Here is a 16,557-nt window from a genome sequence, read left to right as displayed (position 1 = left end):
AAGATAGGGAACTTATTTTGGCAGATTATTCCTAGTTATATTTGAATGTCTCGTTTGTTTGAGGCACATGTGGACTGAAAACAGTTACAATTATAAGACTGAAGTCCATGATGCTAAATGAAAACTGAGGGTTGTTGACAATCATATTACTTTACAAGGATTCAGAAACATGGAAGTTGATCATTTAGTAATATTCTTGTGATGCCAATATTGGGTGAAATACATGTTTAGTCCCATAAATCCCGTAGAACTAAATGTTTTAGTTTTCTCAATTTTGGACCACGGACTAACAAATTGCTTTATCGAGAACCTTACCATAAGAGCAAACAGATGCATTATCCACCTTTCTTCTTTTGTTCCTTTGATGTTTGAATATCCTTTGTGAGCAGCCTTGGGGAGATGGCCATAGCCATCAGTTCTTGAATTAGAAGCTTGCAGGCGTAAGGAATGTTTATCTGTTCAAGGCAAAGCAAGTCAATATTACAGTAGAATTATTAGCAGGAAATTATATACAATGGGGTAAGAGACGTCTTCCCACCTGAACGATGTCCGTTTTGTTCTTGCAACCTCTACACTCAAAGCAATGCTTCTTCAGATTAGCAATTGCAATCAAGCCGCAGTTCTCACATACATGAACCCTATATGCATCACTCTGATCAAACAACCTCTCTTTCAGGAAGTGAGCAGCTCCATGAGCAATCATGCAATCACGCTCCATCTCCCCAAACCTTAGACCGCCATCTCGAGATCTTCCTTCCGCAGGCTGTCTAGTCAGGATTTGCACCGGACCTCGACCCCGAGAGTGGATCTTATCATCCACCATGTGCTTCAGCCTCTGGTAATAGGTCGGTCCAAGAAATATCATAGCCGTGAGCTGACGGCCCGTGTGGCCATTGTACATTGTCTCGAAGCCACGCATTTGATAACCACATTTATGAAGAGCTTTGCTGATATTGTCCACCTGAGCATACACACATTGTTAAACCTACAAGCAGTCATTGCTTATATTATCGGTAGTAAACTGGAAAGTCGACTCATCATTGGATAAATTACTTACGGTAACATCAGTGAAAGGTGTAGCATCTCCTTCCTTGCCCATGTGTGCAGCCACCTTTCCCATGATGCATTCAATAAGCTGACCGATTGTCATGCGAGAAGGAATGGCGTGGGGGTTAACGATTATATCCGGAGTAATGCCTTCAATTGTCCATGGCATATCTTCCTGTGTGTAAGTCATTCCAATTGTTCCCTTTTGCCCATGTCTGCTGCTAAATTTGTCTCCAATTTGAGGTATTCGAACTGATCGCATCCGAATTTTTACAAATCTCAATCCATCAGCATTTGTTGTCAACAGAACCTAATACGACGAGCAACAGGTAAACAACTAGACGAAAGAATGAAATGAAGAAAACTATCATAAGATTAGCTCCATAAGAAAACTAATTTAAGCTGACATGTGAAATATCTACCTGATCTACAATTCCGCTTTCACTATGGCGTAAACTAGTGCTGTGATCCTTGTTCGTGAATCTCGTAGATTTTCCTTGAGCTTCCTCCTGAGAAATTGGTGTTGTCTTCCCAATAATAACATCGTCACCAGAGACTCTTGTACCCTGATAAACTGAGTTGTGAAGTCCTCGTTGACCTTCGTGTATTTAGAATGAGAAAAAAATAGTCAGTCATACTCACAGGAGGTGCAAAGCCATCATCGTCTAATTTGTCATAAGATCCATGTCGCATTCCCTACAAACGATACTGCAGATTTTACCCTTTCTGTAGGGAGACTAGCGGAAAACAGACACAATGAAATTTGAGGACAAACTAACCAGAGTGGTGTCCCTATTAGGACGACCAAAATCCTCTTTAACTAGCGTTCCCATCTTTTTCTCCTCGTCCCTGCAAAAGATAGGAAAGGACCAAACAGAAGTTAGAATCCGATGGAGATGATCTCAGTGAACTGAAGCGGCAAGAAGTACAAAATAAATTACCGATATGAACGGAAGAATAAGGACCGAAAGAATCCACGGTCAATTGAAGATTGGTTCATGATCACGGAATCTTCTTGGTTGTATCCAGAATAGCAGGCAATGGAAACAATGGCATTCTTGTATCAAGACGTGAGAAAATAAGATATCTTGATTATGAAAGCAAGCAAATTAAGGAGAGGTTCTGGACGAAGTTCTCACTATTCCAGCTGGAAGCTGTCGAAAATGCAAATGCTCCATTGCCCGAGTAGTGACAAGGGGCTTCTGAGGATAGTAAAGTACATAGGCTAATGTATCCTGTTTGGAAATAGAAGTACAAGCCAGATATACATGGTCAAGTGATCAGAGATGGAAACACTGAACTATCTTGAATGGGAACGCAAGTATAAAAATTGCTCACCATTCGTAGTTGGTAATTAGTAACATATATTCCCATTGCTTGCTTTCCCATTGCCGACTGATAAGTGTTACGAGGAGACTGCATCACATTGACAAAGGAAACCTTATGTTCGTCTATTAAGCTTATAGAAATAACAGAAAAAAACAAAACAAAACGAAAATCAGAGCAAATGGACCTGGTTGTGATCAGGAAATGGTATGATTGAAGCGCAAACCCCCAATATCAGTGATGGATGGATTTCACAATGAGTGTATGTTTCAGAGTAAGCATCGTCTGGATTACGCCTTGAATTGTGAAGGTCCTAATGAGTCGACATAAATCAGACCACAAAGTCAAACAGTGCAGTCCTGCACTTCATTAAACAAAAATGATTTGTTTGGCTAAATACATGAAGGAAAGACAGTATATGGGGTAATTACGTTGATCGTCATTGATATCATTGTGGTCTCCTCTTCTTCTGTGTCGACATACTCGATAAATCCTTTCCTGACAAGATCATGCCAACCGTATTCCTCAGGGGTTTCCTGCAAAGGACCAACATGAGTAATTGTGTAAAGCAAAACACAGCACTGAAAAAGTTCATATTCTGTCATGCATACTCGTTGCTGCAGGGCAAGAATATCCTTCTTCTTTATTAGCAACGTTTGTTTATCAACAATGAATAAGGGGCGACTGCAGCGACCATAATCTGTATATAGTCGAAGCTCTTTAAGACGTATATCACGGATAATGCCAACTTCTGTGTTCACATCAACCTGTAAGGAATACACTAGCACTCAAACTTTCATTCATCGATAGATAAGATATATTTAGAAAATCCAATAAATTTGATTACTGAAACGAAAATCTCAAGCGAGGATAACCAGACTGTAATCATCGAAGGATGCTAGACCTGTCGCCTCAGCTGTCTGAGAGTCCTCACCAACAGCTCTGGGTTACGGTGAATGCCAATCCAGCTACCATTTACAAATATTTTTGTAGCTTGAGGAATCACTGCTGGTGATATTTCCTTTCAAATAAAAAGTTAATAAGCTTAATCGCGGAGGGGTTATGCTAATTTACTGCAGCTGAGCAACACTAGAAATATTTTCACCTCAAAATTCTCTGTACTCCACTCATCCAAAAACTCTAAAATGGGGTTTGCTGCTGATCCTACTGTTATGTACACCATAAGTGCAAGGTTCTTGACCAGCCCACATGCCTGATATTAAACCAATATTAACATCAAAACATAGATTCAGTAATCCACAAATTCATCTTGGAATTGGAGTTACAGATCATGATAATAGTACTTGTCCTTCAGGTGTTTCTGCAGGACACATCATTCCCCAATGGGAATTGTGCAATTGTCTCGGTTTAGCCAATTTACCTAGTCACATAAGAGTGGGATTTCAGGAAACAGATGATGGGAAAAAGTCGAAATGAAAGAGAAAAGAAAACAAGACTCGAAGTTTAAAGAAGCCTAACCCTCACGGCCAATAGGTGAGTTTAATCTCCTTAGATGGGAAAGTGTTGAGGCATACGTCAACCTATTAAGCACCTGGTTATACAACAAAAATGAGTATATACGTGACAAGAAGATAGTGAAATTAACAATACAGAAATAACAACATTTAACCTGAGAAACTCCTGCTCTAGTTCCAGCTGCATTGGCTTGCCCCCAGTTCCCGGTAGCAAGAGAATATTTGAGTCCGCTTGTCATCGTTTTTGCTTTGATTGCAAATTGCAAATTTACATCCTTCCCATTATCAACACACTGGTTTTTTCACAAACAAATGCTTGACTTTGTATTACTGGAACCTTAGATGTTACAAGTAAAATGAGTAACTAAAATATGCCTTCAAAATAGTGAAACCTTTTGAACATAGGATCTCACATCCCTGGTTAATTTTCTGAATAACTGCACCAAACAAAAGAGAATTATGACATGAATTTCCTTCAACATTTTTCCATAATATCCAAAACATTATTTTGAGACCATTCGAAATAAACCCCCTAATAAGGGACCAGCAAGGTCGAGCCTCTTGTTTGCGTAGTGATCCCGATCATCTTCTGGCCTTCGTCCAAGCGCACAAAGTAATAGCCTATTAATGACATATCTGCCAAAACCAAAACTATGTTGTTCCTGGCAGCAATGGAGCATATATATCAATGGAAGCAACTTTGGGTACCAAAACTAACCCAAAATAATAAGCTTTCTTAGTCTCGCAGTATTCCTCAGTACCAACATGTGGAAGCATCTCCCTTTGGAGGATTTCTTTCGCATACCTGTTAAAGATAAACACAATCCGTTCAACAGCAGAATTTAGCACTATATCATACGGCAACTCAATTTCATCCTCACTTAATTCTTTTGTCTCTTGTAACCCCCACAGTAGATCCTCTCTTACCGATGTAATCAAGCGCAACCTACACAAACATGCTTCAAAATTTCAGCATCGGACTAGGTGCTGTGAACTTAATGAAAATCATACAGAAGTAAGTACCTGCTGATTTTGTATCACAAATGCCTCTTCCAAGGAAGGCCGGAGCAACTCCATCATCTGTGTATCATTGAAATCATAGCAGATATGTTCCAAAATATCTTTATCCGCCACAAAACCAAGTGCACGGAAGACAATAATGATAGGAATTTCCGTCCTAATGTATGGGAGTGTAGCACGGATGTATTGCCCCGAGGATCCCTGCATATCCAATATAGAAATTTGCATTCAAAGAGAGAAGATCAAGATTAAGAAAACAAGAGAAATTTGAGTTACCCCTTTTGCACCAGGTCTGGAAAGCATCCTCACAAACATGCCGCTGGGTGCTTTGTTTTGGGACTCAGCTATAGACCTAACTTCTGCTACATAAGCATATTTGTTAGGCTGGCGCTTCTTAAACACATAAACATGATTGGTGCTCATCTTCTCCTGAGCAATCAGGACTTTCTCGCTCCCGTTTATTATGAAGTATCCACCTTGATCATAAGGGCACTCCCCCATCTCGGTTAAGTCCTTTTCAGATAGATGATACAAACTACAGTAGCTCGAACGGAGCATAATTGGAACCTAAAGATACAGCAAGATATAATCAGGATGCCAAATCCCAGTTCATTAATGACCCTCTATTGGTTCAGACTCGACAACTGCACGTACCTTTCCTATGAAAACTTTGGTGAACTCTTGTGTCTCCGTGACCTGTTCACAGTCAAACCCTTTCTTTACGACTCGCTTTGTCACATCCACATATAACGGTGAAGAGTAGGTCAAGTTCCTCAGCCTTGCAGCTTTCGGATACAATGTATTCGTCTCTCCATCAGACTCTGTCATCATAGGTTTACTCAGGTATATCTGACCAAAGCTGATCCGGTAGATTGTCTGAAAAACAGCAGAAGCTAATGGTTGAGCAACTAATCTGTATTCGTTTGTTCCACTTAAACCGTCACAAGACTCGTTTCACATCTGGGATTATGTCAAAATCGAAATAGATATCCTTCAACATACAAACAATACTACAATACTATCCTGTTCCAAAGATGCAAATAAAGTTTCATTCTATAACAGAAACTATCCTATAAACAATTCAAACATAAATGTTATAAAATCTACTTCTTGTGTAATTTCATCCCCAATGCCTTGTCTGAGTGGAAATGCCAGCCACTGGCTTAGAACAAACACACAACACTCTCTATCTCCTCACATGAAACTCATAATATTGGAAATTCTCAACCAATTTTCCAATGCCAACTTACTCTTAACTAGAAAATTTATTGCTAGAAGTTCACTAATGTGTTTCCTAATTCAAAAACAATTTATTTTTCCTGTAATTGGTTCAAATTGAACAAAATTGCTTTCCCTAAGTAACGTTGAAAAATAAATCAAATTATTCGATATTCAATTGAACCCAAATGATAAAAGCTTGTTTTAACTTGATTTGTTAAACTTAACATACCAAATTTGGACTAAAATTGTAAACTTTCGAGCTCGATCAGTGTAAAAATAATAAAATATACTTAAAAATATCAAATTATTCAAACTCCACTCGTATTAATCCAATTACAATTGGTTTCAGCTCAATTATATCAATAAACAAACCAAATTCAAACACTTCAAACTCGACAATAATTCAAACAAATTTGAGTAATAATGTATTTGACTCGACCGAAATCACATAATTAAGGGTCAGTAACTCCAACAACTACGCAAAATTTACTCTTTCTTTGTAAATTCTTTGCGACACAGAAAATTCATATTCGAGTTTGGAACTGATCCAAACAGCAAAGGAGGGGAAGACAGTGGGGAACCTCAACAAACTCGGAGCTCCGACCCGGATTATGCTGGGCCTCAGGGCGGATCTCGATGTTGGCGGACTCATCCACAATCTCCTGCATTGTGTTCTGTATGAACTCGTCGAAAGAATCCAACTGCTGTCGAACCAAACCCTTCTCCTCGAAGTAGGAGCTGATCACAGTCCATGCATCCTCCTGTGATATCTCTGCCGATTCATCCTCCTCTTCCTCCTCATCCACTTCCACCACCACGTCGTTCGTCGGGTCCTCATATGGGTTCGGGTCTGTATGCTGGTATCCACCGCTGTACATTTCAACTCAAGAAAGACGACTGAATCAATCTGAAACCTTTTCTTGGTAATCTTTCGATTTCCCCCCTTATGTGTTTTCTTTGAGAGTTGAGAAAAAAGGAACTCAAATTACTTTTGCGAAAATGAATTTTTAGAAGTGGAGTGGTAATGAAATCGTAACAAATTGATGCCGAAATGCCCGAGATATCCTGGTTTGAATGAGTTCAGCAGCGTAAGCGCATAGGTGTTTTTCCTGCATGCTTCTCGTACTCTTTTCCAAAGGATTAGCAAATAAAAATTAACAAATTATCGCCCTTGTTTGAGAAAATAAAGAAACTTACCTCTATCTATAACTACTAGAAAAAAATATAATTTTTTTCTATGATTAATTACTACAATAAAAAAAATTATGGCTAACATAAATTAATCATGGCTTCACAACAGACATTAGCTATTGTTTTTACAAATATGATCAAAATACTTTATTTTGGCTATGGCTAAAATCATGCTGAATATTGATTACATTGAAAAATTTTAAATTTTTGTTTTGATTTTGTTTAACTGTGATTAATAGTAGTGATTTATTATGATTTTTAAGCCGTGGTAATTTATTGCATGGCGAAAACTCAATTTTTTTATAGTGAGCGTTGTTAGGGGAGTAAGCTGCATCATTTTTTGAAGCGCAGGAAATCATTTGCTAAAAAAGAGGACCATATGAATAAAATTTATCAAATTATCCATTGTATTTGGAAAAATAAAGCAACCCTTATCTAAAGCATTGTTAGTGAGGCAATTTACTTTATTTTTCAAAATACATGAAATTTAATTTGTTAACTTTTTTTACAGATATTGTGTTACTTATTCTTAAAATATTAGAGAGAGTAAATTGCATTCAACCCCCTTCTCAAATTCAATTTTACTAGTTTGCATAAATTACCCTAAGCTCCTTTAGAGTATGTCAAAATATAATAATACCATTTTTACAAAAGGGTTGAATGGAGTTTAGCCCTTCAATTACATTAAATGTCTTATTTACCTCCTTACACTAATAACTGTAATAATTATTCCTTTTAACTAATTTTGTAAATAAAATTGTCCTTACACTATATAATATAATCAAGTCTCTTATATTATATACACCTTCTCTCTAGCAATTTTTGGTGACCACCTTGTGGTGTAGTGTGTGTTTGATATAGAGAAAATCTTATTAATCTTTGCTTAAGCACACCGTTGAAGGAGAAGAGTTTGAAGAATCTTCAAATTGAAAAAGTAAAATTTCGTGATTATATTTTTCTTACTCTTTGTTACAATAGTCACTTATTTTATTTTAAGCTTGTATTGTGCTTGTTGAATGTTGAACGTCCGGAATTAAGGGACTAGTTTCCTTTCGATTTAGAATTTAAATATGCTTGTTTCATACTTTCATTGCGTTCTTGCCAAGTCTCGGACCATATCGATTCTTTTAAATGCCACCTAGGTTATTTGTGGACGCCATGTGAGAAGAGCTTTAATTTGACAGGGAGATTCAAGTTCCTAAGTTTCCTTGTGAGTATGTGAAACCTTCTTGGATCGGGGCTCTCACGAATTTGGGTCGATCAGACTTCTTTGGCCAATTTATTTTTTAGTGGCGCCTATTGGAATCCTAGGGGCTTTACTTGAATTGGCTTCTTGGGAGCATTTTGGGCCATTACTCGAACTGGGCCTTCTAGGGGACACCAAGGGCCTTGCTTCCCTTTATTCTTTTCAGACTGCTTAGGCTTCTTTGAGCCACCCCATTTTTATAGACATCATTCAGCCTCCCCTAAGTGAATATTTCGGCACTTATTAGAGTAGGTGTCTTAGAGGCAAGAGACTCGCTCGAAGAGGAAGCCATTTTTTTTCCACATTCCTGCAAAGAAATTTTAGTAGCATAAACATGCATAAAGAAAGAGGAGCTTACTTTGAGCCTGCATGAAGCAAGGTTTTTCTAAAGGTGCTTGTTCGAAGCAAGGTCTGTGTGCCTCTAGGAAAGATGGCTTATTGAGTGTCTTTTGTGCTTACTCGGTGTAAGGGCTTTATTTTTGTATAAGAGAACGTTAACAATAAAGATTTCCATATTATGAAAAAGACTTTCATGCTTGCATGGAGCAAAATTTATGTGCCTCCTCAAAAGATGACTTACAGGAGTTAAAGGCCTTGTCGGAGGAGCAATAAGGTGTCTACTTAGAGTAGGTTTATGTGCCTGTATAGAAAATAGGGCTTTATTGTGCCTGTGTAGAAGACAAGGCGCATTTTTGTGCCTGTATAGAACAAAGCTTATGCGCCTCTTAAAGAAGGACCTAAGTGCCTACTCGAAGGGTGGAATAGATGCCTCCATCGAAGATGGTTTATGTGTCTCCACAAAGGAGGGATTTTGACTAGAGGCTCTAAGAAGGATCTATCCTGAAATCTCTATAAAAAGGTACCTGTTAGTACACCGGAGGTAGTAAAATAGGCTTCCAAGGTCGCCGAGTTAAAATACAAGAGAACTCCTTGAGGGAATCTTGTGTGTCAAGATTTATTCGCTGAGGGAGGTGTGCTCATGCTCCCAAGGGGATCCTGAAAACACGCCACTGCATATCTAATAGTTCTTGGTGAAGCTTATCAATGTGCGCTCTCCAGTGCCTGGGGGCACCTTCTTGTGGGGACAGGTGTTCTTGCCTTCTCCTAGAGGGGTCATCCTATCACAACCTGCACATTATAAGTTTGGGTAGTACAATCATTAGAATTAGGCAATGATAATGGTGGGATCACTAAAGCTAGACCCTGAATGGAAGTAGTAATAATTCGCTTAAAGGTCATCCAGCGGGAGGAGAACCATCCTCCCAGAGGAGATATCCGAGGAGGTGTTGGTAGCTGCCACCATTCTCATGTCTTAGTTCTATGTTCCCACAGATAGTGCCAGTCAATGAGCAAAAAATATACTGCTCTATCCACTTAGAGTGAAAAATATGCAGGCTCAAAGTGTAAAAAACATGTCTTTTTTCGTTGAGAGAGCTTCTCTTATTTATAGACAATCATAAGTTGGTTGGAAAAGAGCACGAATTTGGTTTGAGCATGACTCAAAGTTGTTAGATGATGTTGAATTTCCCTAAGATTCGGTGGAGAGTTTGGAGGATCTTACATGAATTTGGTGGAGGGTTATCTTTTGGCGGTTGGAGACCGCGATTCTCTGGGGACAGTTGGAGTTCGTTATAGATGAAGTTATCTTTTGAAAAGGTGGTTAAGGAGACGCCTTCTCCGAGCTGGAATCCAAGATTTTAGAATTTATAAGTGACTTCTCTCTGAAGGCGCAATGTGTCTCTAATGGGGTTGCTGGTCTTTATCCGATTCTATGAGGTGTGCCTCCAAAAATCTTACGAAGATGCTACCTAGGTTACCGTGGACGCCATGTGAGATGAGCTTTGACTTTGGCTGGGGAATTTTTAGTTCTTAAGCTTCCTTGTGGGTTTGACTTTGGCTGGGGGATTTTTAGTTCTTAAGCTTCCTCGTGGGTTTGACTTTGGCTGGGGGATTTTTAGTTCTTAAACTTCCTTGTGGGTTTGTGAGCCCTTCTTGGATCGAGACTTTCTCGAATTTTTGTTGGTCGGACTTCTTTTGGCCAATTTATTTTCTGGTAGCGCTTATCGGAATCTCTAGGAGCTATACCTAGTTAAGCTTTTTGGGTGCATTTTGTGCTCTTACCCGAATTGGACCTTTTGGAGGACACATTCCTTTATTATTTTTGGACCGTTTTGGCCTCTCTAGGCCACCCCATTTTTATAGGCATCATTCAGCCCCCTCCCCCCTAATAAGTGGATATTTCGACATTTATTAGAGTATGTGTCTTAGAGGCAAGAGACTAGCCTGAAAAGGGAGCCTTTTTTTTTTTTAGGCCATATTCCTGCAAAGGAATGTTATTAACATAAATATGCTTAGAGAAAAAGGAGCTTACTTTGTGGCTGTATGGAGTAGGGATTTTTTGGAGGTGCCTACTTGGAGCAAAGTTTGTGTGCTTCCACAGAGGAAGGCTTATCAGGTGCCTTTTGTGTTACTAGATGTAACTTTATTTTTTTGCATAAAAAATGTTAACAATAGAGATTTGTCTATTATGAATATGACTTTTGTGCTTGCATAGAGCAAGATTTATGTGCTTCCTCATAAGAGGACTTATTTGAGGGTGCCTATTTGGAACATGAGTTCAGGGCCTCGCTGAAGAAGCGATAAGGTGTCTACTCGAAGCAGGGCTTATGTGTTTGTATGAAAGACAGGGTTTTTTGTGGTTGCATAGAATAAAGTTTATGTGCCTTCCCCAAAAAGGACCTAAGTGCTTGCTCGAAGGAAGAGGTTGATGTCTCCATGGAAAAGGGCTTATGTTGCTCCGTAAAAGAGGAATTTCGACTAGAAGCTTGGAGAAGTATCTACCTGCAATCCCTATAAGAAAGCACATGTTAGCACATAAGAGATAGTAAAATAGGCCTCCAAGGTTACTAAATTGAAATACAAGAGATTCTCCTTGAGTGAAGTTTGTGGTCAAGAATTATTCAGTGAGGGGGGTGTCCTAGTGCTCCCAAGGGTACCCTAAAGACATGCCACTGCAGGTCTAACGGTTCCTGTTGAAGTTTATCAATGTGTGTTATCCAGTGGCTAGGGGCACCTTCTTGTGGGGGCGAGTGCTCCTGCCTTCTCCTAGAGAGGACTTCCTATCGCAAGGCTTCCTGCGCATTAACATGAGCATTAGGTAATGATACTGGTAGGGCAGCTGAAGCTAGGCCTAGAACGTAGGTAGAAATAATCCGCTGGAGGTAATCCAGCGGGAGAGGGACTCCTCCCAAAGGAGATATCCGAGGAGGTGTTGGTAGCTTCCATAGTTCTCAGGACTTAGTTCTGTGTTCCCACAAATTGTGCAAATCATATGAGCAAAAAATGTAGCCCTCTATCCACTTGGAGGTGAAAGTAGTAAATTGAATGCCAAAAGATAAAATAGGGCAAATAAGTGAATTGAAAGTGTTATTCTTCATTTTGTAACTATTCCACGAAGTTTATTTTATGAAGTTTAAATATAATTCAGTCAATTCTTTTAGTAAGAAATCATGGTTATTTTTATTATTTTTGAGCTTTTGCCTAAGAAATTTTAATTATACCATTTAATAAATTCATTATACCAACATCATAGATGGAGCTTTAGCTTAAAAGATGCATGGTTGTGTTGAATTCTTTTTTTAATTTTCTAAATGAATCAATTACAATTACATTATAAGTTTCAATAATTAACAATTAATCTACACCAATTATTAATGTCAAATAGGTATAATTAATTAATAATTACTATTGTAAACACAGTAGACCGACAACTATTTATAAAGTAGACCAATGCCAACAAATTGGTGAGACTCAGAACTTCAAATATTTTAGTCATGTGATCTCAATTTCACCAACTATGCTAAGTTTCATTGACACAATTGTGTTGATTAAAAAGATCCACATTTGTAAAATTTTTAATTTATTTTTAATAAACTTCTATACTTTAAAATTGTCTTAAAATTTTGAGTTGATTACACTTAGACCCCATAAAAATGTAAAATTATACTTTTCTCAAAAAAAGTTTAAAATTACACTTACACACCTCCTAGAATTTCTCGTTTACACTTGACTCTCTTCCGTTAGGGTGGCAACAAATATTGACGTAAGCAAAAAAGCTTACATATATATTCAATATTTTTTTTATTTCAACATTTCCATACATATTTTTATACTTATAAAGTGATAAATATAATATAGAGTGAGGCTAATATCATTATATTTTTTTTCATATAAGTACAAATTATTACATACGAACATCAAATGAGGGGTGAATTTAGAATTTATTTATTTTCTTTTGTCAACATCAATATTATTTGTTCATATCTTAACGAAAAGAGACTGGATGTAATCATTAAATTTTAATATAATTTCGTAACTTTAGAACGGGTGTAAGTGTAATTTGACCCTTAAAATTTTTAATTATTTCTAATAAATTTCCATACTTCTAAATATTCTTAAAAACTTTAATGAAACTTATAGAAACCAAAACTTAAACCAGAAAATTTAATTTGGTTATAAGCAGATGAGGAAAAATAACAAGAAAAAAATATAAAAACTTAGCACATTTCTTCTAGTTTTGACTGAACTCTTTGAAAAGATGATTGTACATTTTGGTTCGAAACTGAAAGCTTGAGCGCGCGGTATATGATTCTTTGTGTGGCGCCAAGTTTCCCGCCATAGCCCCAACCACCCCGCTACAAATATCAGCAGGCGCTTGGATCCAAGCATTCGCACACACTCAGCCAGATCTATAATCACAATCACACACACTAATTCACACTCTTCAGCCGCCGCCGCCATGGTTGTGGCCTTGGGTCCCGGGAAGTTCTATGGCAGCAGCCTGCCACGGCCACGGTTCTACACCGATGTGAAGCTAAATGATGAGAGGGTGGACCCACCACTCCCCGTCATGGATCCGCTCATGGCGTGGGCTCAGGAGGCTCACTGGTCGATGGGAGGCCTCAGCTTCAAGCGCCACCGCCTCCAGGGCCGCATCGAGGGCAAAGTCGAGAAGCTCCGGGCGCAGCGGGAGAGCGCGTTTAAGAAGTCTCCGAAGCAACAGAAATACGCGAAGGTTTCAATTGCTTCTCGCCCTGATGCGGAGAAGAACGGCAGTAGAATTAGCAATACCCCGTCTCCGCCGCCGGCTCCGGTGGCGATTAAGAGGAGGCGGGTTGTTGGGTTGGTAGATGAACTGGAGGAGGAGCCCCGGAAGAGGGGACCCGTGAGGAAACTGGGTGATGATTTTGAGAGGGTGGCGAAGGAATCCGGGATGAAAAGTGGTGGGTCTGTGTCGGCTAGAACGAGGGGCAAGAAGAATGACGGGAATGTGGGTGTTGAAGAGGGGAAAATCACGACAGGGAAGAGGAAATTAGTCAAGGGAGGAAGGAAGATAGGTGCTTCCATTGTGAGTGCTGCTGGAATACGAAGTTCGCCGAGGTTGTCGAAGCTTGGAGCATCTACTTAAAGGTGTTTGATGATTTGTCTGACCCAAAGCATCTGTAGATTAATTTTTTCCCTTCAATTTTTGTCTTTGTTTTCTGGATCTGGGATTTGTGTTGCTCTAGCTAGGTACTTGTTTTGTAGTTTTCTTGATCAAGAAATGAGACATAAAAATGTGAATTGAAGCTTCTTACTGTTCTCTGTTTCCTGGGCCAAATGGTGATAACATCTTGAGGTTGGTTCATTTAGGTAAACAGTACAATCAATTGCTCTGACTTGGTGGGTTCAGGCAGTGATCTTGCGACGCCAGAAAATAGGCATTTGATGTACCTAAAAAACGTTTCGATTGAATTTTGTTCGGGCGATTTTTATTTTTTTTATTACCCCTAATTTTTTACGAACTATAAATTAATCACACAATAAATGTATTATATTTATTATATGATTAATTTAAATTTAACCGAATTAAGCCCGGCTTGAGTTTTTCAGATACATCTAATGTTGTAGTCGCAATTTTATAAAAGGAGGAAGAATTTTCATAAAAGTAACACAATGTAATAATTGTAATTTACTCAACTTATATTTGACTCGCGTGGATCTCATTTACGAGCAGTGATTATATGTTTTGGGTCTTCTAATTTGTTGTTGTATTACACTTTGTACCTGCACATTACATATAAGTTGTTGTTAGGGTAAATTAGGTTGAGTTATCCTAATGTATGATATAATTTTAAATATTTTTTGTTGTTTAAAAAATTATTAATACTTCAAGATTCTGTATATGCTTATGAGCAATTTGCTTATTAATTGACACCCCTTAATGTTAGCTATACAATGATAACGTCCGAATCTGATTTGGAGTTATCTTTTGGGAGTTGTAGCTTGTTGAAATGAATCTTGCCAGTCAATCTAAATTACTGATTGCTCTATTAAGATATTTTAAATTAACAGACAAAATTGCCAAGATGTCCCTATGTTTTCTTTCTTTTTTCTTAAAATGGACTAAGTAATTTGGAGTTTTACACGAGCGCTGTTAGGTCATACGTAATGTCAGTCATGTAGTAACTAGGGGTGTCAATGGGTAGTTAAGACCCTATCCAAATCTATAATGTAATTCAAGGATTCATATCCAGGCCCAATGAATATTTTTAAACCCAGGCCCAGATCCAAATCCATTAAAAAATATAAATTGAGTTTGGATTGGGTCTCTACCCATCAATATTCATGGGTCTATTACCAATTTGGACCCAAAAAATATGTTTATTTTTCTCTCAGTTTAATTAGATTATTATTTATCAATCAACCTACAAGGAGTGTGCAATTTTTGATTAACCATTCGAAAATCGACTAAATCAAAATTTCGGTCTGATTTTGGTTTTTTCTTTTTAGATTTTGATTATTTGTTTTGATTTTAAGTTTTTATGCCGAGTAACAAAACCAAATCGGGTACTAAATGTTTAAAAAAAATATAAATATATTGTATTATAAATATATACAAATATAATAAAAAATAATATATAAATATTAATTATCTTAATATAAGTATTTATAACAAAAAAAATAATATTTTTATACTTTTTACATACTTAAATATTATAATTATTAATAATTTATAACAACGAATTAACATTATATTTTTTTATATAATTTTTTATTAGTTCTTTACAAAAACTGAATCGAACCAAAATAAGTCTGATTTTTATCGAATCATATCAAGCATTTTCATTTGGCTTTCGGTATGCTAAAATTTTAGTTAGTTGAATTTTCAATTCGATTAACCGAATTGAACACCCATGTGATGTACGTTTAAGCGAACAAACCTAAAAAATTTAAGATACCATAACATTATTTATTGTATAATTCTTTAACCTTCTATATTTTTAAATAATAAATAACTAATTATATAACTATTATTATCATGTTGGGTTTATTTTTCAATATCTTAATAGACAATATTGTTTGTTTGAAAATTTGAAGTCATAAAATTAAATTTTAAAGTTTTATAATATTGAATTTGATCGTCATTAAGTATGTAGATTTGATATTTTCATAAAATTATTTTATATAATATTTAAAAAATTCTATCAAAAAGAGTTATTTGTAAATTGGTCTCAATAATTCTAAATTTATTGATAAATTATGGAAAAAATTAATTTAATTAGTACGATTTAAAAAAAAAAAATGGCTCCAGACCTGACTTTACCAAAAAAATGGGTCTTGGTCGGGTCATGGGTCTTGAGACCCATGATCTTAAGTTGGGTTTAATAAATTGGATAGGGTTTAGATATAGAATAATATTTTTTAGTCTTTTCAGGGTTTTGGGCATGGGTAGGATAAAAATCTTATCCATTGACGGGCCTATTAGTTTTTGGCGAGCATGTGGAAAATTCTGATGAAAATTGTCGGAATTTCAATTAAAAATTTTAAATAGCACCATATTTAATCATTTTTGTAAATTGAATGACTTAAGTTGATGAGTGCATACTTACAAGACTAAAATTAATATTGGATAACTTAAGGGATGAAAAAAAATATATTTTTGTATTTAGTATACAAGACTAAGTTATATATAAATATATAAATTAAAAC

General features: G+C 37.0%; 2 protein-coding genes across 2 annotated transcripts; one reads left to right on the top strand and one right to left on the bottom strand.

Annotated features, from left to right (window-relative positions):
• Window positions 1-125: 125 nt before the first annotated feature.
• On the bottom strand, window positions 126-7,143 carry LOC105178477 (DNA-directed RNA polymerase II subunit RPB2). Its single transcript, XM_020699415.2, has 25 exons — window positions 6,671-7,143; window positions 5,523-5,744; window positions 5,145-5,435; window positions 4,872-5,069; window positions 4,730-4,794; window positions 4,567-4,653; window positions 4,364-4,484; window positions 4,241-4,285; window positions 4,004-4,141; window positions 3,853-3,925; window positions 3,678-3,754; window positions 3,479-3,586; window positions 3,278-3,394; window positions 2,985-3,140; window positions 2,805-2,909; window positions 2,561-2,686; window positions 2,386-2,463; window positions 2,187-2,282; window positions 1,989-2,104; window positions 1,827-1,896; window positions 1,690-1,743; window positions 1,470-1,613; window positions 1,058-1,357; window positions 539-961; window positions 126-455 (listed from the first exon to the last, which is right to left on the bottom strand). Exons 1-25 carry the CDS (start codon window positions 6,965-6,967, stop codon window positions 336-338), a joined length of 3,627 nt encoding a protein of 1,208 aa, XP_020555074.1. The 5' UTR covers window positions 6,968-7,143; the 3' UTR covers window positions 126-335.
• Window positions 7,144-13,157: 6,014 nt separating this feature from the next.
• Window positions 13,158-14,173, top strand: LOC105178478 (microtubule-associated protein). Its single transcript, XM_011101958.3, has one exon. The coding sequence runs from the start codon at window positions 13,325-13,327 to the stop codon at window positions 13,991-13,993; it is 669 nt and encodes a 222-aa protein (XP_011100260.1). The 5' UTR covers window positions 13,158-13,324; the 3' UTR covers window positions 13,994-14,173.
• The last annotated feature ends 2,384 nt before the right edge of the window (window positions 14,174-16,557 follow it).

The sequence above is a fragment of the Sesamum indicum genome, linkage group LG12 (assembly GCF_026168435.1).
Source record: "Sesamum indicum cultivar Baizhima isolate 11 linkage group LG12, ASM2616843v1, whole genome shotgun sequence".
In the NCBI taxonomy this organism is placed as follows: Eukaryota; Viridiplantae; Streptophyta; class Magnoliopsida; order Lamiales; family Pedaliaceae; genus Sesamum; species Sesamum indicum.
Note: the sequence above shows the minus strand (reverse complement) of the source record. Positions and strands in the feature narration are given on the sequence as shown.

Bases quoted from the DNA above. Each gene is read 5' to 3' on its own strand.
- LOC105178477 (XM_020699415.2), bottom strand. From the start codon at position 6,967: ATGTACAGCGGTGGATACCAGCATACAGACCCGAACCCATATGAGGAC. The intron at 3,755-3,852 runs GTTAGGCTTCTT...TTATGTGACTAG, and splicing joins CTCACCTATTGGCCGTGAGG to GTAAATTGGCTAAACCGAGA. The intron at 2,464-2,560 runs GTCCATTTGCTC...AATGTGATGCAG, and splicing joins CATTTCCTGATCACAACCAG to TCTCCTCGTAACACTTATCA.
- LOC105178478 (XM_011101958.3), top strand. From the start codon at position 13,325: ATGGTTGTGGCCTTGGGTCCCGGGAAGTTCTATGGCAGCAGCCTGCCA.